Source organism: Nomascus leucogenys, chromosome 7b (assembly GCF_006542625.1).
Source record: "Nomascus leucogenys isolate Asia chromosome 7b, Asia_NLE_v1, whole genome shotgun sequence".
Classification (NCBI taxonomy): Eukaryota; Metazoa; Chordata; class Mammalia; order Primates; family Hylobatidae; genus Nomascus; species Nomascus leucogenys.
This window is the reverse complement of record NC_044387.1, coordinates 12237700-12263265: the sequence shown is the minus strand read 5'-3', so window position 1 is coordinate 12263265 and position 25566 is coordinate 12237700. Positions and strand designations below refer to the sequence as shown.

Genomic DNA, 25566 nt, shown 5'->3' with positions numbered 1-25566 from the left:
CCCTGCCCTGTCCCCCCAAATAAGACACCACTAATCCTGCTGCCGCGTCACTTTGCGTCCACTTCCTTTATTTCTCATCATTTACAAAAGACGTACAGAGAGGGCATGTGTTGGGCACGGAGCAGGTACAAGGGGCTCCTCCCCACGGGGGCAGAAAAGGGGGAAAGAGGTTATGGGGCAAGAGTTGGGCCCCCCAGGGAGAGTCCTGGAGCCCCTGGAGGGGGAGAAATTGTCCTGTCCCCCTATTCCGCCCTGCTTTACTTTGAAGGTCTCTGACCCCAAGCCAGTGCTTTGGAGCTGCTCAGGCTGCCGGGGTGGTCTGGGGAAGGACAGCCACCCCCGGTCTCAGGGCCCCGCTTCTCGGATCCGCTGCTGTTGCTGCTGTCACTGCCACTGCCAGCTCTGAACAGTCCCTGGGCAGGTGCGCTGGGGGGTACGACCTCGGACCCTGCCTCAGCGGATGAGGGGTGCTGAGCGGTCATTGGTGATAGTGGGACGAAGCTTGACGGTTGCAAAAGGATTTGTGCCCCTGTAGGAGGAGAGGATGGGGTGAGAAGGGCAGATGATCCCCACCTGGCCGTGGCTCAGGAAGGCAGCTGGGCAACTGAGGTGGGTCCTGCCTCCTGCCCCTAGTTGGTCTCCATCCACTCCTTGCTCCACTTCATCTTTTTTTTTTTTTTCTTTTAAGAGATAGGGTCTCGGCCGGGCACGGTGGCTCACGCTTGTAATCCCAGCACTTTGGGAGGCTGAGGCGGGCGGATCATGAGGTCAGGAGATCGAGACCACGGTGAAACCCCGTCTCTACTAAAAATATAAAAAAATTAGCCGGGCGTGGTGGCGGGCGCCCGTAGTCCCAGCTACTCGGAGAGGCTGACGCAGGAGAATGGCGTGAACCCGGGAGGCGGAGCTTGCAGTGAGCCGAGATTGCGCCACTGCACTCCAGCCTGGGCGACAGAGCGAGACTCCGTCTCAAAAAAAAAAAAAAAACATAAAAAATAAAAAATAAAAAATAAAAATACAAAAAAATTAGCCGGGCGTAGTGGCGGGCGCCTGTAGTCCCAGCTACTCGGAGAGGCTGAGGCAGGAGAATGGCGTGAACCCGGGAGGTGGAGCTTGCAGTGAGCTGAGATTGCGCCACTGCACTCCAGCCTGGGCGACAGAGCGAGACTCCGTCTCAAAAAAAAAAAAAAAAAAAAAAAAAAAGAGATAGGGTCTCACGGTGTTGCCCAAGCTGATGTTGAACTGTTGGAATCAAGAGCTCCTCCCGCCCCAGTCTCCCTAGTAGCTGGGATTACAAGTGTGTGCTGCCGCGCCTGCCACCCTCCTCACTGTTTGGGCCCCCATTTGAGGACTCACCTCGGGAAGAGCTCCTGTGGCGGGTACTGCTCTGAGGACATCAGTTTCTGCAGTGGGGGTGGGGAAGGGCTGGTTTGGTGGGGAGAGGGGCAAGCAATCCCTTGCTCCTCCCCTCCCTCTCCCCATGCCCGAGGGCAGAGCACTGGGCCAGAGAGCCCCTGCCATGCCAGGCTCCTGGGAAATGAGACCCTGAGGTTCTGAAGCCCAGAATTCTGTGGGTTGCAGAAGTGAGAAACCCCTGGGCCAGAGCACCACCTCCGAGGACTAACCACCCCCCATGATAAGACCAGGGTGGTTCCATGCAGAGATGCTCTCCCTGGCCTCCCCCAGCCCTGTCCTACTGGCCAGCCCCAGGCCACACTCTGCCCCGGGACCCTGGTCTTCCCCTTCAGCACAGACTCAGCCTCACACCACCCCTCCCTGCACTGAGGAACAGACTGACGCCAGGTGGGCGGGTCCCCTGCCAGACAGCTGGTGACAGAGCCTTGGGATCCCTGCTCTCCTGCCTCCCTGCCTGCTGGAGGCCCCAAGAGAGGGCGGGCGAGGGCTCACCTTGACGTCAGTGGCAACTGCTGTGCTGCGGCAGCTGCTGGGCAAGGGCGGAGGTGCAGGGCTGGGGGCACGGCTTGGCACCCGGCTTGGGGTGCGGGAGCGGGACTGGCCATCCCAGTACTCCAAGGGTGCTGTGGAGTTGCCCGGCCGGTCCAGGAGGTCATTGAGGCTGTGGCTGCCCCGGAGTGGGTAGGACCTAAGTCCAGAGAAAGGAGGGGGAAAGAAGGGGGTTGGGGCCTGTCCAATCCCTTGTCCTGTCAGTAGCTGGGGCACCTTAGGGAGGAGGCATCCGACAGCTTCCTCCCCACACCTGCGTGAAAGGAGACTGCTGACTGGAGGGAGGTCCTGAGAGGAGGCAGAGGGATGGACGCAGTGACCTTCAGGGCAGAGAGAGGGGCTCAGGGCTGGTGGTTCTGCAGGGGCTGAAGGGGGCTGGGTCCACTCAAGACTGCACCTTGCCACCTGGTGCAGTGACTCAAGCCTGTAATCCCAGCACTTTGGGAGGCCGAGGTGAGTGGATCACCTGAGGTCAGGAGTTCAAGACCAGCCTGGCCAACATAGTGAAACCGTCTCTACTAAAAATACAAAAAGCCAGGTGTGGTAGTGTGCGCCTGTAATCCCAGCTACTCAGGAGGCTCAGGCAGGAGAATCGCTTGAATGCAGGAGGCAGAGGTTGCAGTGAACTGAGATGGCACCACTGCACTCCAGCCTGGGTGACAGGGTGAGACTCCGTCTCAAAAAAAAAAAAAAACAAAAAAAACAAAAAAACAAGCCTGCACCTTGCAGATCCTCTCCACTGGGCAGTGACACCCTTGCCGGAGTCCTCACCCCCGCCCCACCCCTGATGACTCGGGTACCTGGAAGGCAGCTCGTTCCCGGGGTTCATGGGCATCATGGGTGTCATGGGGGACATGGAGGTCATGGGGGTCACAGGGGTCATGGGATTCACGGGCCCCTCCTCCAGAGCCTTCACGTAGGCCTCGGGGAACCAGCCGCTCCTGTGGGGCAGAGGCAGAGGACAATGACCAAAAGAAGCCAGGCCCGGGGACAATGACCAAAAGAAGACATCCTCCCCTCAGGGTCACTGGAAGCTACTTCACCTCGAATTGACAGAGGAGAATCAATTCCGTATGTTTACTTCTGTTTTCACCTGCAAGTGCCTACTGATGATGAAACACGCTATCCTTTTCCCTAACAGGCTATGTGAGTCAAGGATGGCTAATGACCTTCCCAGAACATCCCAGGAGGGTGTGACAGCTTCGGCCTAGAAGGTTCTATCCTCAGGTCCCCAAGGCATCTGCAGCACACCGTCTTCTGCTGTGGGTCTGTGAAGCAGGCACTCCAGCAGCGGGTGTCCCTGTCATTGGCGTTCTCAGTCATCTCTCTCCCCACTGACCCCCTTCCGTTCCTGTCCCTGTGGTCACCCACCCAGCTATGGACCTTCGAGCCTAACTATGAGTCCCTCCACACATCATCTATCCCCCACTCACCTGTCTATACTCCATCCCCTGTGTAGCCACGAATCCATCCCCTCACCACTCACACCTCTCCAATCACCCATCAGTCTGTCCACCACATCTTTGCATCCTCCCATGTCCCTAACTACCCAGTCAGTGACCCCCCATTTATGCCCATCCACTTGCACACACAGACCTCCACCTACCCACACGCCCATCCCCTGGTCCACCCATCCGACTGTCCACCATCCACTAAGCACAAGACCACTCATCCATCCGTGGGCTGGTGCGGGCAGCCACCCTCCGCTCTGCCCGTGCACGCATTCATCCTGCGCTTCTTCTCTCCTGCAGCAGGGGTGGGCACCGTACACTACCCTGCTCATGAAGCCCTGAGGGGGCACTGCCTGGCTCCAGCCAGCCCCATCTGCCCCGTTTTCCCCTGCAGGACAGTGGTGCCTGTCCATTCCCTCTGCTAGCTGCCAGCCCTGCTGTCCTGCACGCTTTCTGGCGACCTCACTGTATGAAACTCCCCAACTCCTCCTCCACGCCAAGTGTCAAAACAGCAGGGTTTAGGTGCTTTGAGGATTTCCACCGCGCGTGACTGCAAAGAGGTGAGCACATTTAAGCTCCTACTCCCAGCCCAGTCCCCTGCATCAGAGTTCCAGGGCTGACTCTGCAGAGCGGACGCAGCCTCCTCCCAGAGGCAGGCACACAGTAGGTGCTCAAGCAATAGGATTTCTGCCATTTCCACACTTTTGGAAGAACCTGCCCATCCCCCATCCTCTGCCCGCTCTCAAGGGCCGTCATCCTGAACTTGTTAAGGCGGCTCTTCCCACTCCCACTGAATGAATGAGGAAACTGAGGCAGGGTGTGGGGGCCTGGAGGAGAGGAGCATTGTCCGAGGCCCCCGGGGGAGGCCAGGGAAGCCTTAGTCCGGCAGGTCCCCGGGTTCCCGGCCCCCAGGGCCTTCTTCTTAACCCACCCCCGGCCCCTCCAAGGCTCCCACTCACGCGGACGAGCCCTCCAGCTTGCCGTAGAGCCAGCCGTTCTGGGCCTCGGGCACCAGCACCTCCACCACGTCCCCGGCGGAGAAGCGCAGCAGCGTGTGGTTGGCGCCCTCCGAGTGGGAGACCAGGGCGCGGACCCTCCTGGCGCCCCCGCCGCCGCCCGGGCGCTCGCCAAAGGAGTTGGAGCGCGAGCTTTGGGCGCTGCCGCTGTAGAGCGAGGCTGCGGGGGGGAGAGCGCGGCGGCACGTGGACAGGAAGTTCTCCCTAGCGTCTGCCCTCGATCCCTCCTGCGGCAGCCCCACCCCCGCGCCTCTCCCGGCCCTCCTGCCGCCCCGGGGCGGGGGCACTCACAGGCCGACGGCGTGCGGGGCAGGGAGCGACGGTCTGGCTCCAGCTGGGACGCGGGCCTCGTGTCGGGCTCGGGGCCGTAGGAGCCGGAGCCGTGCCGGCTGCGGGGGGAGCTGAACTCTCCCAGGGGCCTCGGGGGCTGCGGGGGAGATGGGCAGGGGAGGGTGGGGCGGGGGGGGGCGGGGGCCGCGCCCTAGTCCAGCCCCCACCCCCAGTCCCAGGCGTCGGCGTAGGGGTTCTGGGGGCGGCGGCCGGGCCACCACGGGGGCGCGGAGAACGCGGGCGGCGCCGAGAACGCGCCGGGGCGGAAGGGCAGGCCGGGAGGTGCGGCGTAGAGCGGAAGCCTCGGGGGCAGGAGGCTCCAGGCTGGGGGCCTGAGGCCCCAGGGCCCCGCGGGGGGCGGCGGGGGCGCGAAAGGCGGCGGGGGCGCCCAGGGCCTCACCATGTCCAGGCGGGTGGGCGTCAGGCGGCCCGAGGGGTAGGGCGGCCCCAGCGCGGGGCCAAGCAGGCCGGGGGAGTGGGCGCGCGACGGGCTGCGGCTGGCCTCAGACTGCTCCTTCCACAGCAGCACGCGGTTCTGGAGCATCCCACGGGCCTGGCCGGGTGGGGACACGGGGGTCAGCTAGGTCCGGGCGGCTCCCTGAATCCTGGGGACCCAAAATGGCACCCTCGACCTGAGAGCTCAGGCCCTACCAGCTCGGGACGACCGGATTTTCTAGCTGGAAGGAGCCAGAAGCCAGCTCACCGTCCAACCCGCACCCTCCACTTTTGGCAAAGGCGCCTCCATTTTCCACGAAGAGCTTCCTCTGTCCCCCACTTCCCCCGTCAATGTGTGCGCTTTGAGCGGGGCTGTCCTCACTGCCCAGCTTCAGGGGTAGGGGTGGCACCCAGGCCCGGCCACTCAATCACCCCATCCTCCTTCCTGCAGCGATAGGCTCAGGAATGGCGCTTAGATAGAAACTACGACCAAAGAACCCAGTCCCATTACTTACCTTGTAACACTCTGGAAAATGCATTTTTTTTTCTTTTTTTTTTTTTTTTTAGACGGAATCTGGCTCTGTTGCCCAGGCTGGAGTGCAATGGCGCGATCTCGGCTCATGGCACCCTCCGCCTCCTAGGTTCAAGCAATTCTCCTGCCTCAGCCTCTCGAGTAGCTGGGATTACAGGCAGGCGCCACCATGCCCGGCTAATTTTTGTATTTTTAGTAGAGACGGGGTTTCACCATGTTGGCCAGGCTGGTCTCAAACTCCTGACCTCAGGTGATCTGCCTGCCCTCGGACTCCCAAAGTGCTGGGACTACAGGCGTGAGCCACCGCGCGTGGCCTAAAACTTTCAATGGCACTGACCTTTCTGTGTTGTCACTCAGTCATAATTAAATCCCAGGTACAATCAGAATGCCGCATTCTCCAGCCATAAAGATCTCTCCCTCTTCTTTTCAAACTCCCTGTTCCTCAAGGCCTAGTTCAAGACGGTCACCTTAAGAAAAGCTCCCTTTGTCGAGCAGTGACTCCTTACCAGGCCCTGCTTTAAATGCTTTATCTGCATTATCTTACTTGATTCTTGCAATAGCCCTGGGTGGTAGGTGCAATTATTATCTCCAGTTTATAAAAGAAGATACTGAGGGTCAGAAAGTTAAGTGACTGGCTCAAGGTCTCACATTCAGTAAGCGTTGAAGGGGTCTGTGTCGGTCTGTCCTTTAAGACGCCCACTATGACTACACCTTTCAATGACTTCTGCCTTGAACCTGACCCCATAACTGAAAACCTCATGTCAAACTCAGGCAGCAATAATGGGAAGGCTTGGTGCCTCCCATCACTGGAGCAACTAGTCTAGCTGGTCACTAAGTGGACAGCCCCTCTGTTTCCCTGCAGTAACTAATTAGCAGAATAGCACAAAGATAAAACCCGAAGGCCCTTGTGCAGAAGTTTCAGAGGCATAAGCAAAGTGACAGCATTAGGTTCTGCATATCTTTCTTGTTGTTGTTGAGACAGTCTCGTTGTGTTGCCCAGGCTGGAGTGCAGTGGCACAATCTTGGCTCACTGCAACCTCTGCCTCCCGGGTTCAAGTGATTATTCTGCCTCAGCTTCCCAAGTAACTGGGACTATAGGCATGCGCCACCACTCCTGGCTAATTTTTGTATTTTTAGTAGAGACAGGGTTTCACCATATAGGCCAGGCTGGTCTCAAAGTCCTCAACTCGTGATCCACCTGTCTTAGCCTCCCAAAGTGCTGGGATTACAGGTGTGAGCCACTGCACCCGGCCACATGTCATATTTTAAAAGGGGTTTGAAAGAGTATCATTGGATTGTTTGTAACACGAAGGATAAATGCTTGAGGGGATGGATACCCATTCTCCAGCATGTCATGATTACACATTGCATGCCTGTATCAAAACACCTCATGTACCCCATAAATATATACACCTACTATGTACCACAGAAATTAAAATAAATAGTGGGTGAGAAGAAACACTGCATACGGTTTCAAAACCATCAAAGAGGCCATGGGAAAAATTTTAAAAATATATTTACGAGCCGGGCACGGTGGCTCACGCCTGTAATCCCAGCACTTTGGGTGGCCGAGGTGGGCGGATCACGAGGTCAGGAGATCGAGACCATCCTGGCTAACACGGCGAAACCCTGTCTCTACTAAAAATACAAAAAATTAGCCGGGCGCGGTGGCGGGTGCCTGTAGTTCCAGCTACTCAGGAGGCTGAGGCAGGAGAATGATGCAAACCCGGGAGGCGGAGCTTGCAGTGAGCCGAGATCGCGCCACTGCACTCCAGCCTGGGTGACAGAGCGAGACTCCGTCTCAAAAAAAAAAAAAAAAAAAAAAAATATATATATATATATGTATATTTACGAAGTGAAAAAGCCATTCTAAGTATGACACCAAACACAAACTTGAGAAGACTGATACATTTTACTAAATAAAAATGTTTTTCTATAGCAAAACCAATCATAACACAGGCAAATGATAAATGGCAAACTGGCTATCGTATTTGCAACTCATCACCAAGAAAAAGCTGGTTTCAGTAACATATCAAGAGCTCCCACAAATTAATAAGTGGATGAAAAGACACTGGCATGTCACAGCACAGAAAATCCAATGGCTTTGAAACATGAAAAGATGTCAAGCTCGCGTTTAAGACAAGTATGAGGTAAAGCCACACTGAGATACCATTTTTACCTTTCTAATTAGCCAAGATCAGAAAGTTTGCTCATACACTGTTGTCAAGGGGTGCGGAAGCACAGAAATTCATACGTCACTGATGGAAGTGTAAATTGGTGCAACCAATGACTATATTCTTGGGCTTACCAATTCCACTTCTAGGAATTTATCCTGGAGATGCATTTGCACAGCTGCAGTAAACCAGAGAATCTAAGGATGAGGTGGGAAGGCACGTTACTGACTAGACTTGGACTAAGCAAAGACTAATTAGTGAAGATGAATAAGAAAGACAATTTACCGTGCCCAGGCACCTAGAGTTCTTTAAATCTTATTCTAAGGGTGCCTTCTTTTTTTTTTTTTTTTTTTTTTTGAGAGAGAGCCTTGCTCTGTTGCCCAAGCTGGAGTGCAGTGGCGCAATCTCGGCTCACTGCAACCTCTGCCTCCCGGGTTCAAGCCATTCTCGTGCCTCAGCCTCCCGAGTAGCTGGGATTACAGGCATCTACCACCATTCCTGGCTAATTTTTGTATTTTTAGTAGAGATGGGGTTTCACCATGTTGGCCAGGCTGGTCTTGAACTCCTGACCTCAGGTGATCCACCCACCTCGACCTCCCAAAGTGCTGGGATTACAGACATGAGCCACCACGCCCAGCCCTAAATGTGCCTTCTACTTATAAATAGAACAAGAAGTAAATATATATGCTTAGCTATCTTAGGAGTTATATCTTGGATGTTCTAAAGTCTAGCTGGGTCAGACAACATGTTACTTGCTCCCTATGTGATATGGTTTGGATATTTGTCCTCTCTAAATCTCATCTTGAAATATGACCCCCCAGTGTTGGAGGTGGGACCTAGTGGGAGGTGGTGGGTCATGGGGGCAGCTCCCTCATAAATGGCTTGGTGCTGTACCCCACGGTAATGAGTGGGATGAGTTCATGCAAGATCTCCTTGTTTAAAAGATTGTAGTGGCCGGGTACGGTGGCTCACACCTTAATCCCAGCACTTTGGGAGGCCGAAGTGGGTGGATCACCTGAGGTCAGGAGTTCAAGACCAGCCTGTCCAACATGGTGAAACTCCGTCCCTACTAAAAATACAAAAATTAGCGGGGTGTGGTGGTGCATGCCTGTAATCCCAGCTACTCAGAAGGCTGAGGCAGGAGAATTGCTTGAACCCAGGAGGTGGAGGTTGCAGTGAGCTGAGATCATGCCATTGCACTCCAGCCTGAGCGACAAGAGCAAAACTTCATCTTAAAATAAAAAGAAAAAAGAAAGTGTGGCACCCCACTGGATCCCTCTCTGGCCATGTGATATGAACTTCCCCTTTGCCTTCTGCCACGATTGTAAGCTTCTAGAGGCTTCACCAGGAGCAGATGCGGGCAATGCACTTCTTGTACAGCCTGCAGAACTGAGAGCCAAATAAACCTCTTTTAAAATAAATTACCCAGCCTCAGGTATTCCTTTATAGCAATGCACAACGGACTAACACACCATACATAGGGGAAAATCGGCCTGTTCAACCCACAGCTCCCTCCCGAGGGACCCTCACCCACCAGGAGGCAGTCAAGGAGGGGGTCAGCTCTTCTCTTAATGTTGATGGTTAACTATTTACAGGCAAAAAGGAGTTTAACCCAGGTGAAAAAGAGTTTCCTTCCAAAGAAGATCTATAAATAGCTAAGAAGCACAGGAAAACATGTTTAACATCAGTAGCCATCTGGGAACCGGAAATCAATATCGCAATGAGCTACCGCTTCACACCTGCTAGGATGGCTATTATCAAAAAGACAGTAACAAATAGTAGCGAGGACGTGAAACAACTGGAGCCCTCATAAACTGCTGATAGACATGGAAACACTCGGGAAAAGGGTCTGGAAGTTCCACAAACAGCTAAACATAGAGTTACCATATGGCCCCACAATTCTACTCTTATATACCCAAGAGAGATGAAAACATGTCCACATGAAGACTCATACATGGATGCTCAGAGCAGCATTGGTCACGACAGCCAAAAAGTGGAAGCAACCAGGCGTCCATCAGCTGACATCTGAGTAAACACATCGAGTAAACGAGTAAATACAATGTGGTCTATCCAAGCAATGGAATATTATCCAGCAATGAAAAGGAAGCCAGTCGCAAAAGAGCACATATTGTATGATTCTGTTTATATGAAATGTCCAGAATGGGCAAATGTATTGAGACAGAAAGTAGATTCCTGGTGGCCTAGGGCTGGGGGAGTGGGAGGATTGGGAATGACAGTTAAGGGGTACTGGTTTGTATTTTTTTTTTTTTTTTTTTTTGAGACGGAATTTCACTCTTGTCCAGGCTGGAGTGCAGTGGTGCAATCTTGGCTCACTGCAACCTCCACCTCCTGGGTTCAAGCAATTCTCCTGCCTCAGCCTCCCATGTAGCTGGGATTATAGGCATGTACCACCACGCTTGGCTAACTTTTGTATTTTTAGTAGAGACGGGTTTTCACCATGTTGGTCAGGGTGGCCTCGAACTCCTGTCCTCAGGTGATCCACCTGCCTCAGCCTTCCAAAGTGCTGGGATTACAGGTGTGAACCACCGCGCCCAGCTGAGGTACTGGGTTACTGTGGTGGAGGGTATTGAAAATATTTTAAGCTTGATTGTGGTGATGGATGCACAACTCTGTGAATATACTACAAACCAGAAAGTGTACACTGTAAATGGGTGAATCGTATGTGAATTATATCTCAATAAAACTGTTTTTCAAAAAAGGAAGTTGTTTCTCCCTGGCTGACCTTTTGTGGGATAGTAGGGGACGAGAAGGCTGAGCCTGGGGCTGGGTGAGGCGGTGACAGTGGGCAGATGAAAGCCTGAGCCGAAATCTGGGTCTCTGGATCCAGTCATGTACCCCTGGGCCCCTGGGTTCAGATCCAGAGACTCAGGGAGGGCCTGGGAGGGATAAGAACCCCGAGCCAGGACCAGGCGCGGTGCCTCACGATCCCAGCACTTTGGGAGGCCGAGGCGGGTGGATCACCTGAGGTCAGGAGTTCGAGACCAGCCTGGCCAACATGATGAACTCCTGTCTCTACTAAAAATACAAAAATTAGTTGGGCATGGTGATGCACACCTGTAATCCCAGCACTTGGGAGGCTGAGGCAGGAGAACCACTTGAACCTGGAAGATGGAGGTTGCAGTGAGCCAAGATGACTCCATCTCAAAAAAAAAAAAAAAAAAAAAAAACAACAAGAAAAGAACCCTGAGCCAGGCGAGGCTGCAGGGCCAGCTGACTGCAAGCAGGCAGGCCTCCGGATGATGGCTTTTGTTTTCACCTTTGGTGGAGAGGGCAGGAGTGGAATCAGATTTATGAGGTGCCTTCACCGCCAGGCTCTGCCACTGTGCCTGCCTTGTGAGGTGGGAATTAGTCCCCTCCTTAATCAGACAAGAAAATGAAGCCCAAAGAGATGGAATCATTTGCTGGAATTTGCAGCCAGGGCACAGGGAAACTAAGCAAGAATGTGAAGAATTAGAAGGTGATGGAAAGAGCAGTGAGGCTGGGGGAGGAGCGGGTGGTGTCAGAAAAGAGAGGCCTAGTGGGTGGATGGGTCGGGGACTCACTCTCAGATGTCAAATAGGGCCAGGGCATGGGCACATCATCTGGGCTCAAAAAATAATTGTTGAGGCCAGGCACGGTGGCTCACACCTGTAATCCCAGCACTTTGGGAGGCCAAGGCGGGAGGATCACTTGAGATCAGGAGTTTGAGACCACCCTGGCCAACATGGTGAAACCCCATCTCTACTAAAAGTACAAAAATTAGCTGGGCGTGGTGGCATGTGCCTGTAATACCAGCTACTTGGGAGGCTGAGGCAGGAGAATCACTTGAACCTGGGAGGTGGAGGTTGCAGGGAGCTGAGATTGCGTCACTAAACTCCAGCCTGGGCAACAGAGCAAGACTCCATCTCAAAATAAATAAATACATACACACACAAATAAAATTAGTTTATCAAAATACAAGGGTCATGCTGCAGAGATGACTAGTGAGGTCTGAAACTAAGTCCTAAAGTATCTTGGCAAAACCAAGAAGTGGAGGATGGGAAGGATGAAGAGAAGAGTAAAAGCTTTCCAAAGGCCCCACCTCAGAATAGTTGGAGGGCAGGAAAATACTTCTTAAGGTGTTATCTCATCTTTTTTTTTTTTGAGACTTAGTCTCGCTCTGTCGCCCAGGCTGGAGTGCAGTGGCTTGATTTTGGCTCACTACAACTTCTGCCCCCCAGGTTCAAGCGATGCTCCTGCCTCAGCCTCCTGAGTAGCTGGGATTACAAGTGCCTGCCACCACGCCCAGCTAATTTTTGTATTTTTAGTAGAAACGGGGTTTTGCCATGTTGGCCAGGCTGGTCTCAAACTCCTGACCTCAAGCGATCCACCCACCTCGGGCTCCCAAAGTGTTGGGGTTACTGGTGTGAGCCACCACACCCAGCCTAATTTTTGCGGAAAGCTTTAAATCAAGGTCTCGTCTTATGAATTGGGGGAGCAATGGACTGAACAGTGTGTGTGTGCAGTAGGGTGAAGTTGGCATTTTTGGAAAAGATAATAGGTGGATATATATGTGATTATGAAAGTCACAAAGTGAGGTCACCACAGGTAGAGAAAAAAAAAATAGTGCAATTTCTAAAGTAATAAAGGGAAAGGGGGAATGTATAGTATAATAACTCAACCAAACTGACAAGAAATAGCACGGGAGAAAGAGAGGAAATGACAAAGTAAATACAGTTAGCTCAAGTTATCTAAAAGGAATAAAACCCAGGTATATTCATTATTATGTTAAATGGGAATGGGCTGAATTCCTTTTCTATGAGAAGACACAGACTGTAAGACTGGGCAAAAACTCAAAGTCAGCTATAGGTCAGTAACAGAAAGTATACTTAACATACAAAGAGATAAGCAAAGAGAAGAGAAAATAGAGCAGTATTAATATCAAAGGCAGAATTAAAAGCATCAAACTTGATTAAGGGAGACATTAAGTACATAAATGGCAATATTTACAAAGAAGGTAGAATAGTTATAACCAAAAAAGCACCAAACAACATGGCAGCTCAATTCAGAAAGTGAAATCTATTAGAAATCCAATGAGAAATGAGAGAGTCTGACTAGTCTAGCAGACAGAACAATGCAAGAGCATAGAGGATTTAAATAATATGATAAAATGGCTGGGTGTGGTAGCTCATGCCTGTAATCGCAGCACTTTGGGAGGCCCAAGCAGGCAGATCGCTTGAGGTCAGGAGTTTGAGATCGGCCTGGCCAACATGGCGAAACCTCGTCTCTACTAAAAATAGAAAAATTAGCCGGGTGTGGTGGCACATGCCTGTAGTCCCAGCTACTCGGGAGGCTGAGGCAGGAGAATCGCTTGAACCCAGGAGGCGGAGGTTGCAGTGAGCCAAGATTGTGCCATTGCACTCCAGCCTGGGCAACAAGAGTGAAACTCTGTCTCAAAACATAAATAAATAAATAATATGATAAAACTAATAGACAATAACTGAGCAAACCTATCAATTAATGAATTTGTGAATTGTGAGAATATACAAGCAAGAATTAAAAAATGGTCCACACATGAATAAATAAATGCATGAATTAGTGAATGCATTAAAAACAAACAGTATCACGAGTGAATAAATGAGTGAATATACAGTGATACAAGCAAACCCAGAAACAAAGAAAGAAATGGATGGAGAGAGCAAAATAAAATGAATTTCTACAGATAGGCAGGCAGGGAGGGAAGAGGGAAGAAGGGAGGCAAATCTCTATGTACGGCCACTCAGGGAGGGGGCAGCTCCTAGAAGCGCCCCGCTTGCTGCCCCCCAGTCCAGCTCACCCGGCCGAAGAACCGCAGGAAGGTGTTGGAAAGTAGCAGGTGCTTCTCTGCCAGGAAGCGATAGCGCCGCTTCTCTTCCAGTTCAGCCGCCCGCTGACTCTCAGACACGAAGGCCTGCATCTGGGCGTGCAGCCGGCTCACACTCTCCTGGGGGGAATGGGAGTTCTGGCTGGGGGCGGTGGGTGTGTCTCATTCCACTCACCTCACTCACAGGTGCCAGGTGTTCAAGCCCCCTGTTCTTCCTGACTGCCCTCTCCCCAAGCCCACCCCCCATCACCTAGCCCATCCTAGCTCCTGAGCCTGCCCCCTCATCGGCAGCCTTGTTACGAGTCTGGGCCCTGTGTCCCCCTCGCCCGGGTGCTTCTCACAAGCGGGGCTGCTGTCTGAGCCATCGCTCTGTCCCTGGCCCCCAGCACAAGCCCAAGCACGGGCTTAGGGGGCAGGGGGATGGGTTTAATGAGAATATGAGTGAGTAGGTTAATAGCCCCTACTTAGGGGGAAGGTTCTGAGGAGGGGAGGCATGAGCTCATTTAAAGGAGCCAGGAGCAAGAAGAAGAGACGGGAAGGGAGGCAGAGGGTTAATCCATGGGTTTGGATCTTGGAAACAGAGGCCAGGGATGGGACCCCAGGCTCGGGAAGGGGAATGGCCCTAGCCGGGGGCGGGAAGCCTCTGCCTGGCACGAGGGAGGGGAGGAGGATGGGCAGCTGGTGGATGACACCTTTGGCACCATGTTCAAGCGAGCAATTTTCTCGGTGAAGTAGGAGACGGGGGAGGTGGGATGGGGTTGCAGGAGAGGCAACCTGGGGATTCTGGGGAAGGCCAGGAAGCCACAGGGCAAGGGGCGGTGCTGGGCGTGGCTCCGGGAGCTAGTGACGCCCACCCCACCAGGGGCTAGCTGACCTCCCCTGCCACGCTCATCACAGTTGAGCTGGTGCTCGGTGGGGGAGCTCAGGGAGGTGTTCGGGGTTCCCAGGGCCCGGTCTCGCCCCGAGGTCTGCCCACCCGCCCTTCCCGGCCCACCCCCGCTTCCCGGCCCTCCCCCGCTTCCCGGCCCACCCCCGCTTCTCGGCCCTCGCACCTTCATCTCCCGCACATTCTTGTCCCTCTTGCGCTCCATGCGCCACAGCTCAGACATGCACTTCTCCAGGTTGGCCGCTCGGTGGCGGTACTCGAGCTCATAGTGCTGGCGGCTGTCCTGGGGTAGGATGGAGTGGGGGAGGGAGAATCCCCCCACATCAGAGAGCTCAAGACACCCCTCCCAGAGATCAGGGCCCTGGAAGTTTGGAGACTTGGGGCTCAGCTGAGAACATGGATAATCTGGGGCCCAGTCAATGCTCAGCACTGGCCTGTGTGTGCCTGTCAAATGGGAGAGGGGGTCCTGCCTACAGTGGGTTGGGGGCCGAGTGGGGAGGCCAGACTCACTTTGATGAACTGCATGTCCAGCTTGGTGTTCTTCTCCATGTGCTGCAGCAGGTCTCCATGGAATGTCTGCACCTGAGCGGAGTGCAGGGTGAGGGTGATCAAGGCCCCCGTACTGTTCCCAGGCCCCAGCACCCCCTTGCACTTTCTGCTATAACAGACTGCCCACCGTGCTCCTAGTATACCAGGCACCTGCCCACCTGTCAGAGAAACGGAGACAAGAAGAACACCTGGCTGGAGGGAGGACGAAATGGTTAAACATTCACCATGTTTAGTGCAGTGCTGGCTGGAAACGAACCCTTGATAAGTGTGTCAGAGTCTGCCGGTTCCTATTTTTTGTCTTATTCTTAGTTTGTGCTTTGTTAACGTCATTCCCTCTGCCTGGAATTTCCTCCCTATCTTCCAGTGCCAGCTTCCTGTCTTCCTGACTTTCCCAAGCAGAATCCATTGCTCCCTCGTTTTGTTTCTGGAATGTGTGCACATTTGTTCTTTTGTTGTCCATTCCTCCAGTTGTATACAGAATTTATGGCCAGGCCCCCATGCATAGCCCCTTGGAGCTGCTATGGCCATGGCTCACCTCTGTGTCCTCAGCACCACGGGCAGGGCACAGCCCAGCAAAAACACTCAGAAGCTGTTGAGGTCTCAGATGGGCCTGGGAGGTGACAGGTTCCCATGATAAGTGGATGTCTGGCCACCAGGGCAGGACAGGAAAGGCTGCTGGGCTCAGGCTCAGAAGCTTCATCCTCATTCTAGTTCTGCCTCCTATTTGCTTTGTGACTTTGGACAAGTTGCCACCCATCTCTGGGCCTCAGTTGCCCCATCTGTAACAGGAAAGGCTTGACCAGGCTGGGCACGGTGGCTCACGCCTGTAATCCCAGCACTTTGGGAGGCTGAGGTGGGTGGATCACCTGAGGCCAGGAGTTCGAGACCAGCCTGGCCAACACGGTGAAACCCCATCTCTACCAAAAATGCAAAAATTAGCTGGGCGTGGTGGTGCGTGCCTGTAATCCCAGCTACTCAGGAGGCTGAGGCACAAGAATCACTTGAACCAGGGAGGCAGAGGTTGCAGTGAGCCGAGATCACGCCACTGCACTCCAGCCTGGGTGACAGAGTGAAACTCTGTCTCAAAAGAAAAAAAAAAAAAATGAAAAAGGAAAGGTTTGACTAGCCGCTCACTGAGAGCTTGATGGGCTTCGATTCTGTGGGCCCAGGTGGTGCCCTGGTACCCTGTATTCTCCATCAGCTTTCTCTGAGTCACTCCATGTTGTTGGACAGTTGGACCTAAACCCTTCCAGTTGCAAGAGGGTTCAGGCTGCATGGGACACAAGAGGCGCTTCCCCAACCCCGCGGACACGTCCTCCTCTAGAGGCCCTCCCACCTCTGCGCGGCCTCTGTCCACACACCCTTTTCCCACAGTGGGTCCTTCCTCCTGCTCTAGGCATCCTCACATTGTCCCATGGGGCTAGGGGATGGCCCAGAAAAGGAATGCTGGCAATCTCCTCCCAGTATGCAGAAAAAATCACTACATAATAAAATTTCTAAAGTTTAAGGTTTTCTCCCACAGTTGTTTCCCAAACTTTGGTGCTCACTGGTCTGCAAGGGAGCTTGAGGGCGCCTCTTTGGTACTGAAACCCTGAGCTATGGCTGCCAGTGTGTGTAGAGAAGGGTGTCAGCACCAAGAAGGAAGTGGCCACGTAGGTTTGCAGAATGATAGAACAGTGAACAGAAACGTGTGTTGTTATAGAAATGCCAGGTAGATGCTTCTGGGGGGCTGCTTGCTGCTAGATCCAATCAAAAGGAAGCCTTCCCGGCCCTGCACTAGTGTGAATGTCACAGCGCTGCCTCCTTAAATTTTGTGAACTCAGGCCAGGCGTGGTGGCTCACGCCTGTAATCCCAGCACTTTGGGAGGCCGAGTTCATGACCAGCCTGGCCAACATGCTGAAACCCCGTCTCTACTAAAAATAAAAAAATTAGCTGGGCCTGGTGGCGGCTGCCTGCAATCCCAGCTACTGGGGAGGCTGAGGCAGGAGAATCGCTTGAATCCGGGAGGCAGAGGTCGCAGTGAGCCAAGATTGTGCCATTAAAAAAAAACAACGAAACTCCGTCTCAAAAAAAAAAACATTTGTGACCTCGCTTGTAAAGAGACAGTCCAAGGTTTCTGTAAATGACAATCCACATGTTGCTGAAAATGCCCACCTTCTGCAAAAATGCACAATATAAACAACAGGGCTTGGGGCAGACCCTCAAAACCCAGGCAGCCTTGTAACCAGAGCACTTTAAAGATGGTGAATGGCACCTGGAGAGACTGACTTGAACCACACCGAAAGTCACAGAAAATACTTTAAATGCATAAACTCAAAGTACAGACCTGCAGAGAACACTCAGTTACAGCAGGGCTGGTCTGCAGAGGCAACAGGGACACAGATGATGCCAGAGGAAGCAGAGCCTAGCCAGTGGGGCTGTCACAACTCTCCGAGAGCCCTGGGAGATGTGGAGGGCTCTCCCCAAAAGGCCTGGGTGCAGGAACTCTCCTAAGGTATCCTTCAAATACAGCCTGAAGGACTCTTGCTGTCAGCTCAGCAGACAAGCTGGGGCTCTTTCCTTTCCTGCTAACTCTCTTTGCCCCATTCCCTTCCTCTTGCCCAGGAAAAATCACTTAGGAACAAGCTGAGTCCCGTCTCATGGGATAGTGTTGCTTCTGCTTCCAGTCACGCGTGAACATGGTGGCATTGTGCACTTCAGCAGGACAGCCATATCATAGCTCTTCCTGTTGTCGTGGTTTGGCTGTGATCACCAATGAAGCAGAGGACACAGACCCAGGATGCCCCCAGCTGGTAGGTCCCAGGCATCACTGGGTTAATGGAAAGGATGCCAAGCTCCTGAAGAAGTGGGTCCATCAAGAGGTTGACAATGGGCCAGGCATGATGACTCATGCCTGTAGTCCCAGCACTTTGGGAGGCTGAGGTGGGCGGATCACTTGAGGTCAGGAGTTCGAGACCAGCCTGGCCAACAAGACAAAACCCCGTCTCTACTAAAAATACAAAAATTAGCCCAGCGTGGTGGTGCATGCCTATAATCCCAACTACTCGGGAGGCTGAGGCAGGACAATCCGTTGAACCCAGGAGGTGGAGGTTGCAGTGAGTTGAGATTGCACTACTGAGGTGGAGGTTGCAGACAGCCAAGATCACGCCACTGCACTCCAGCCTGGGCAACAGAGTGAGACTCCATCTCAAAAACAAAACAAAACAAAACAAAGAGGTTGACAATGGAAGTGAAGTTTGAGCTCTCGCTGTGTCCATTACAGGTAGAGAACAGTCTGTTAGCTTGTGGCTTCTGACAGAGGAAGTCACCAACCCCAGAGCAGGCTGAGGAATTCCCAGTGGACTAGACAGAGACTGCCCTCTCCATCTCCACTCCCTGGGGCACACGCTTCATTAGAGGGTCCTGTGTACGCCTCAGTACAGAAGTACAGAAAGCTGACAGCAGATCCCATCGTCTCAACCACGCTTGCAAGCTCTATGGACAGAGGGACTCCAGTAACTCTTTTTTTTTTTTTTTTATTGAGACAGCGTGTTTCTCTGTTGCCCGAGCTGGAGTGCAATGGTGCTATCTTGGCTCACTGCAACCTCTGCCTCCCAAGTTCAAGTGATTCTCACACCTCGGCCACCTGAGTAGCTGGGATTACAGGTGTGCGCCACCACATCTGGCTAATTTTTGTATTTTTAGTAGGGACAGGGTTTTTCCAGGTTGGCCAGGCTGGTCTAAAACTCCTGACCTCAAGCCATCTGCTCACCTCAGCCTCCCAAAGTGCTGGGATTACAGGCATGAGCCACTGTGCCCAGCTTCCAGTAACTCTTGAGGAATCCTTTTGCCACCTCTGCAAATGTCACTTGCTGAAAATAACAAAACATTGCTAAGAAAAATAAATAAATGGAGAGATGAATAAATGGAGAGATAATAAATAAATGGAGAGATAAATAAATGGAGAGATAAATAAATGGAGAGATATGCCATATTCATGGATCTGGAAGACTCAATATTGTTAAGATGACTATTGATTTACAGATTAATGCAACTCTATCAAAATTCCAGAAGCCTTTCTTAAAGGTAAGATGACTGATTCTATAATTTAGATAAAATGCAAAGAATCAGGCCGGGTGTGGTGGCTCACTCCTGTAATCCCAGCACTTTGGGAGGCCGAGGCGGGTGGATCACGAGGTCAGGAGATCGACACCAGCTTGGCTAACACGGTGAAACCTCATCTCTACTAAAAATACAAAAAAAAAATTAGCCGGGCGAGGTGGCGGGTGCCTGTAGTCCCAGCTACTCGGGAGGCTGAGGCAGGAGAATGGTGTGAACCTGGGAGGCGGAGCTTGCAGTGAGCCAAGACCACACCACTGCACCCCATCCTGGGCGACAGAGCGAGACTCTGTCTCAAAAAAAAAAAAATGCAAACAATCTTAAATAGGCAAAATAATTTTGAAAAGGACAAAGTATTTAGCCTACTTGACTTCAGTACTTACTATAAAGCTAAAGTAATACAGTGTGATATTGGCATAAGTATAGAAACACATACCAATGGAACAGAGTCCAGAAACAAACACACACATATATGCAAAATCAATTTTTTTTTTTTTTGGAGACAGAGTCTTGCTCTGTCGCCCAGGCTGGAGTACAGTGGCACGATCTCAGCTCACTGCAACCTCCGCCTCCTGGGTTCAAGCAATTCTCCTGTATCAGCCTCTTGAATAGCTGGGACTACAGGCACACACCACCACACCAGGCTAATTTTTCTATTTTTAGTAGAGATGGGCTTTCACCATATTGGTCAGGCTGGTCTGAAACTCCTGACCTCAGGTGATCCGCCCGCCTCGGCCCCCCAAAGTGCTGGGATTACAGGCATGAGCCACTGCGCCTGGCCTGATTCTTTGCCTGGCCCAAAATCAATTTTTGACCAAGATACCAAGTCATTTCAGGGAGTCAAGGGAAGTGTTTTTAAAATGATGTGGGAATAACTGAATATCCATCCAGGAATAATTAAACTCCATCTCAATATGCAAAAGTAAGTTTAAGACAAATCATAGAAATAAATGTAAAATCCATAATATAGAGTTTCTAGAAGAAAACTTAGGAGAATATCTATGTCATGGGGTAGGCAAAGATTTCTTGGATAGAACACAAGCAAAAACCACTGCAAAAAAAGCACAAAAATTGCAAAATTGGGCTTCCATAAAAATTTATGTATTTATTTATTTATATTTTTAGAGACAGTGTCTTGCTCTGTCACCCAGAATGGAGTGCAGTGGTGTGATCAGAGCTTGAACCTCAGCCTTGAACTCCTGGGCTCAAGTGGCCCTCCCACCTCAATCTCCTAAGTAGCTAAGACTATAGGTGTGTGCTGCCATGCCTGGCTATAAAAGTTTATAATTCATGTTCATTAAAGACAGACAGTATTAAGAAAATAAATAGGCAAGCTACAGATTGAAAAAAAATATTTCCCGCACATCTCCTGACAAAGGATTCATATCTTTACTATATAAAGAATTCAACAATAAGTATACCCCAATAAAAAAAATGAGTAAAAGACTAAACCAACATCTTAAGGAAAAAGATGTACAAATGTCCAGTAAGCACATTAAACGTTATTAGTCATCAGGGATATCAGAACAAAACCACAGTGAGACGCCACTCCATACCCATGAGAATGACTAAAATAAAACAGACTGACGACGTTTGGACACTGGCAAGAATGTAGAACGACAGCAATTTTCATTCATTGCTGGCGGAATGCAGAATAGCACAAGAACACTGGAGAACTCTAATAAACATATGTCAACCCCATGCCCTGCAAATTCCACTCCTAGGTATTTGTCCAACAGAAATGAAAACATATATCCATAAAAAGACTTGTACAAGAATATTCATAACAGCCTTATTCATAATAGCTCCATAATAGCCTTCAACTGGAAACGACCCAAAGGACTATCAGCAGAAGAATGGATAGATACATTGTGGGATATTCATACAATGGGATACTAAGCAATAAAACAGAAAAAAATATTGTTACACCCATGATATGGATTGGATCTGTGTCCCCTCCAGCCTCATATGGAAATGTAATCCCCAGTGTAGGAGGTGGGGCCTGGTGGGAGGTGTTTGAATCATGGGGGCGGATCCCTCATGAATGGCTTGGTGACCTCCCTGTAGTAATGAGTTCATGCAAGATCTGGTTGTTTAAAAAGAGGCTGGCAGCCAGGCGCGGTGGCTCACGCCTGTCATCCCAGCACTTTGGGAGGCCGAGGCGGATGGATTGCCTGAGGTCAGGAGTTGGAGACCAGCCTGGCCAACATGGTGAAACCCCATCTCTACTAAAAATACAAAAAATTAGCTGGGCATGGTGGTGGATGCCTGTAATCCCAGCTACTCGGAAGGCGGAGGCAGGACTGTCGCTTGAACCTGGGAGGTGGAGGCTGCAGTGAGCCAAGATCACGCCACTGCACTTCAGCCTGGACAACAAGAGCAAAACTCCATCTCAATAAATAAATAAATAAATAAATAAATAAATAGAGCCTGCCACCTCCCCAGTGTCTCTCTCTCCCTCGCTCTCTTTGCCGTATGACACACCTGTTACCACTTCGCCTCGGCAACAAGAGCAAAACTCCGTCTCAAAAAATAAATAAATAAGGCCGGGTGCAGTGGCTCACACCTGTAATCCCAGCACTTTGGGAGGCTGAGGCGGGTGGATCACGAGGTCAGGAGTTCAAGACCAGCCTGGCCAAGATGGTGAAACCCCATCTCTACTAAAAATACAGCAATTAGCCGGGCATGGTGGCAGGGGCCTGAATCCCAGCTACTCGGGAGGCTGAGGCAGGAGAATCGCTTGAACCCCAGGGGGCGGAGGTTGTAGTGAGCCAAGATCGCACCACTGGAGGCCAGCCTGGGCAACAGGGTGGGACTCCGTCTCAATAAATAAATAAATAAATAAATAAATAAATAAAGCTTGGCACCTCCCCACTCTCTCTCTTGCTGTCTTGCCATGTGACGCCCCTGTTACTCCTTCACCTTCTGCCATGATTGTAAGCTTCCTGAGGCCCTCATGAGAAGCTAAGCAGACGTTGGTGTCATGCTTGTACAGTTTGCAGAACCATGAGCCAAAATATACCTCTTTTCCTTATAAATTACCCAGTCTCAGGTATTCCTTGATAGTGACACAGATTCATACAATGCAACAACATGAATTAATCTTAGAGACCTTATGCTGAGTGAAAGAAGCTAGACACAAAAGAATATACAGGGTACAGTTCCACTCAAATGAAGCACTAGAACAGGCAAAATTAATCCGCAGAGATAGAAGTCAGAAAGCCTTTGCCCCTAGGGGGCGAGACTGACAAAAGGGACATAAGAGAACTTTCTGGGTTGATGGAAACATTCTAAATAAATCCTGTTTAACATGGTGGCCACACAGGGCATATAATTGTCAAAATCTGTTGAACTTAACACTTAAGATATTTAGGAACTTTATTTTATTGTATGTAAATTTTATCTCAGTAGAAAAAAAAACTCAGGTCTGGGATGATGGTGGAAATGAAATGTAGTTTCAAAACCTTCCTTCATCTTCTCTTAAAAATGAATGGAGAAACCAGACAGCAAAATAAAAAACTCAAGACGAGCCAGGCACAGTGGCTCACACCTGTAATTCCAGCACTTTGGGAGGCTGAGGTGGGAGGATTGCTTGAGCCCAAGAGTTCCAGACCAGACTGGGCAACATAGTGAGATGCTGTCTCTACCAAAAAAAAAAAAAAAAAAAAAATGCCAGATGTGGTGGCTCACACCTGTGGTCCTAACTACTTGGGAGGCTGAGGTGAGAGGATTGCCTGAGCCCAGGAAGTCTAGGCTGCAATGAGCTGTGATTGCACCACTGTACTCCAGCCTGGGTGACACAGTGAGATCCTGTCTCAAAAAAAAAAAAAAAAAAAAGGCCAGGCACAGTGGCTCATGCCTGTAATCACAGCACTTTGGGAGGCCAAGGTGTGTGGATCACCTGAGGTCAGGAGTTTGAGACCAGCCTGGCCAACATAGTGAAAGCCCATCTCTACTAAAAGTACATAAATTAGGTGGGCATGGTGGCACGCGCCTATGATCTCAGCTATTTGGGAGGCTGAGGCAGGAGAATCGCTTGAACCCGGGAGGCAGAGGTTGCAGTGAGCTGAGATGGCGCCATTGCACTCCAGCCTGGGCAACAGAGCAAGACTCCGTCTCAAAAAACAAATAAACAAAACAAAACAAAGAAAACCACCAAAAGAAAAAAAATAAAGAAACTCAAGACAACATTCAGAACAAAACTATGACAGTATATCTCTACAACCCCCAAACACAAATCAGCACTGGTTGTGAGGTCAGTGTGACCAGCAAGCATGTGGATGGAGCAGTGGGAGGTAGTTGGGCATCGAGGGACCTGAGCACAGGCGCACCCCGACATGGCCAGCAGATGGTCATGGGAAGCTCAGTAGGCCAGTCTGTGAACAGCAGCTGAAACTCCAAGGAGTTTGTGAGTCCAGAGGGTGAAGGTAAGAGGTCCCTGGTAAAGTCTGAAGGGGCTGGAGTAGTGGAGCCTCTAGGAAGTCTTGAAACTGACCAGCCAGGCTCCCAACCAGACAGGGCCCACGTGGAGGAGAGAATGCCGTGAGGGGGATCAAAATCAGGAACAAGGGCAACAGACACAAAAGGAAAGAGAAAGTCTAACAAAAGTAGGAGCATGAACAGAACCAGGAAATTGCAGAAAGGGAACTGCCATATTTTTGGAAAACTACATAAGAACAACAGAAAGAGATCTTGCAAAGTGAGAAAAGCTGTCTTCACTGTGCTCCTTTTACAATTTCAGGAAAAAACCTACTTTTCCACAGAAAATCTCTGAGGTGAAATCCAATAGAAAGTTATTATTAGAAAAAAGGGAATATGGAAGAGAATAACATTCCTACTGACAACCAAAACACACCAGAAAGGCCCACGAAACAGAAGAAAACGAATCAATGGTCTAAAAGTGATCCTAGCACTTTGGGAGGCCCAGATGGGAGGATTGCTTGATGCCAGGAGTTCAAGACCAGCCTGGGCAACATAGTGAGACCTCATCTCTATAAAAAGAGTTAAAAAATTATCCAGGCACAGCCGGGTGCAGTGGCTCATGCCTGTAATCCCAGGACTCTGGGAGGCCAAGGCGGGCCAATCACGAGGTCAGGAGATCGAGACCATCCTGGCTAACACGGCGAAACCCCGTCTCTACTAAACGTACAAAAAAAAATTAGCTGGGCATGGTGGCGGGTGCCTGTAGTCCCAGCTACTCGGGAGGCTGAGGCAAAAGAATGGCATGAACCTGGGAGGCGTAGCTTGCACTGAGTGGAGATCACACCACTGCACTCCAGCCTGGGCGATAGAGCGACACTCCATCTCAAAATAAAAAAAAAAAAATTAGCCAGGCACGGTGGCATTTTCTTATAGTCCCAGCTACTTGGGAGGCTGAGGCAGGAAGATCATTTGAGCCCAGGAGTTGGAGGCTGCAGTGAGCTATGATTGTACCACTGCACTTCAGCCTGGGTGACAGAGTGAGACTCTGCCTCTGAAAATAAATAAATAAATAAATAAATAAGATTAATTTGTAAAGCAGCAATAGAAATAAAGAGACACAGAGAGAGAATATGTGTTATATGTGTGTACATGCACATTGCATGTAAATATGTATCAATCTATGCATTGCACAGCCACCAAAAAAGCCTAGAAACAAAGATCAACCCAGTGGCAATGAGCACCACTAGTATTCAGATTATGGTTTTGAAATACCACTTGCACTAAAAACAAAAAGTAAAAACAGGGCTTCATGAAGAAATGGCTGATTCCACGTCTTGCACAGCACAAGTAGCAGATGAGCCTGGAACCTCTTGTCAGGCAGACAGCAAGGACTCAGGAGGCTTCCACTGGCCGGGTGCAGTGACTCACGCCTATAATCCCGGAACTTTGGGAGGCTAAGCTGGGCAGATCATCTGAGGTTAGGAGTTCGAGATCAGCCTGGCCAACATGGTGAAACCCAGTCTCTACTAAAAATACGAAAATTAGCCAGATGCAGTGGTGCATACCTGTAGTCCCAGCTACATGGGAGGCTGAGGCTGGAGAATTGCTTGAACCTGGGAGGCAGAGGTTGCAGTGAGCCGAGACTGCGTCACTGTACTCCAGCCTCGGTGACAGGGTGAGACTCCATGTCAGAAAAAAAAAAAAAAAAAAAAAGAAGCTTCCACTGGCCAAAAATAGGACATTTTCAACTTCAGTAAAGATAATAATTGCCAACCATTGAAATAGGTCAAATGAGTTTAAATCTACAATATTGATTATAGTAAATAAAAGTACTACATAATGGTGCTAGTAAAAACATAAAGTTA

At 50.8% G+C, this 25566-nt stretch overlaps 1 protein-coding gene across 2 annotated transcripts in view; it reads right to left on the bottom strand.

The window, feature by feature from the left end:
* Positions 1-36: 36 nt before the first annotated feature.
* BAIAP2L2 (BAR/IMD domain containing adaptor protein 2 like 2) overlaps positions 37-25566 on the bottom strand; it is a 32112-nt gene continuing 6582 nt past the window's right edge. The window contains exons 5-14 of one of the 2 annotated variants that reach the window (XM_030815570.1): positions 15142-15213; positions 14798-14914; positions 13719-13865; positions 5163-5315; positions 4724-4859; positions 4376-4592; positions 2766-2906; positions 1909-2104; positions 1357-1403; positions 37-529 (exon numbers count right to left, since the gene is read on the bottom strand). In XM_030815570.1, the coding sequence (XP_030671430.1) occupies positions 454-529; positions 1357-1403; positions 1909-2104; positions 2766-2906; positions 4376-4592; positions 4724-4859; positions 5163-5315; positions 13719-13865; positions 14798-14914; positions 15142-15213 (1302 nt within the window). In that variant the 3' untranslated portion in view covers positions 37-453. The remainder of the gene's footprint in view (positions 530-1356; positions 1404-1908; positions 2105-2765; positions 2907-4375; positions 4593-4723; positions 4860-5162; positions 5316-13718; positions 13866-14797; positions 14915-15141; positions 15214-25566) is intronic. The other variant, XM_030815571.1, reaches the window with a different exon arrangement.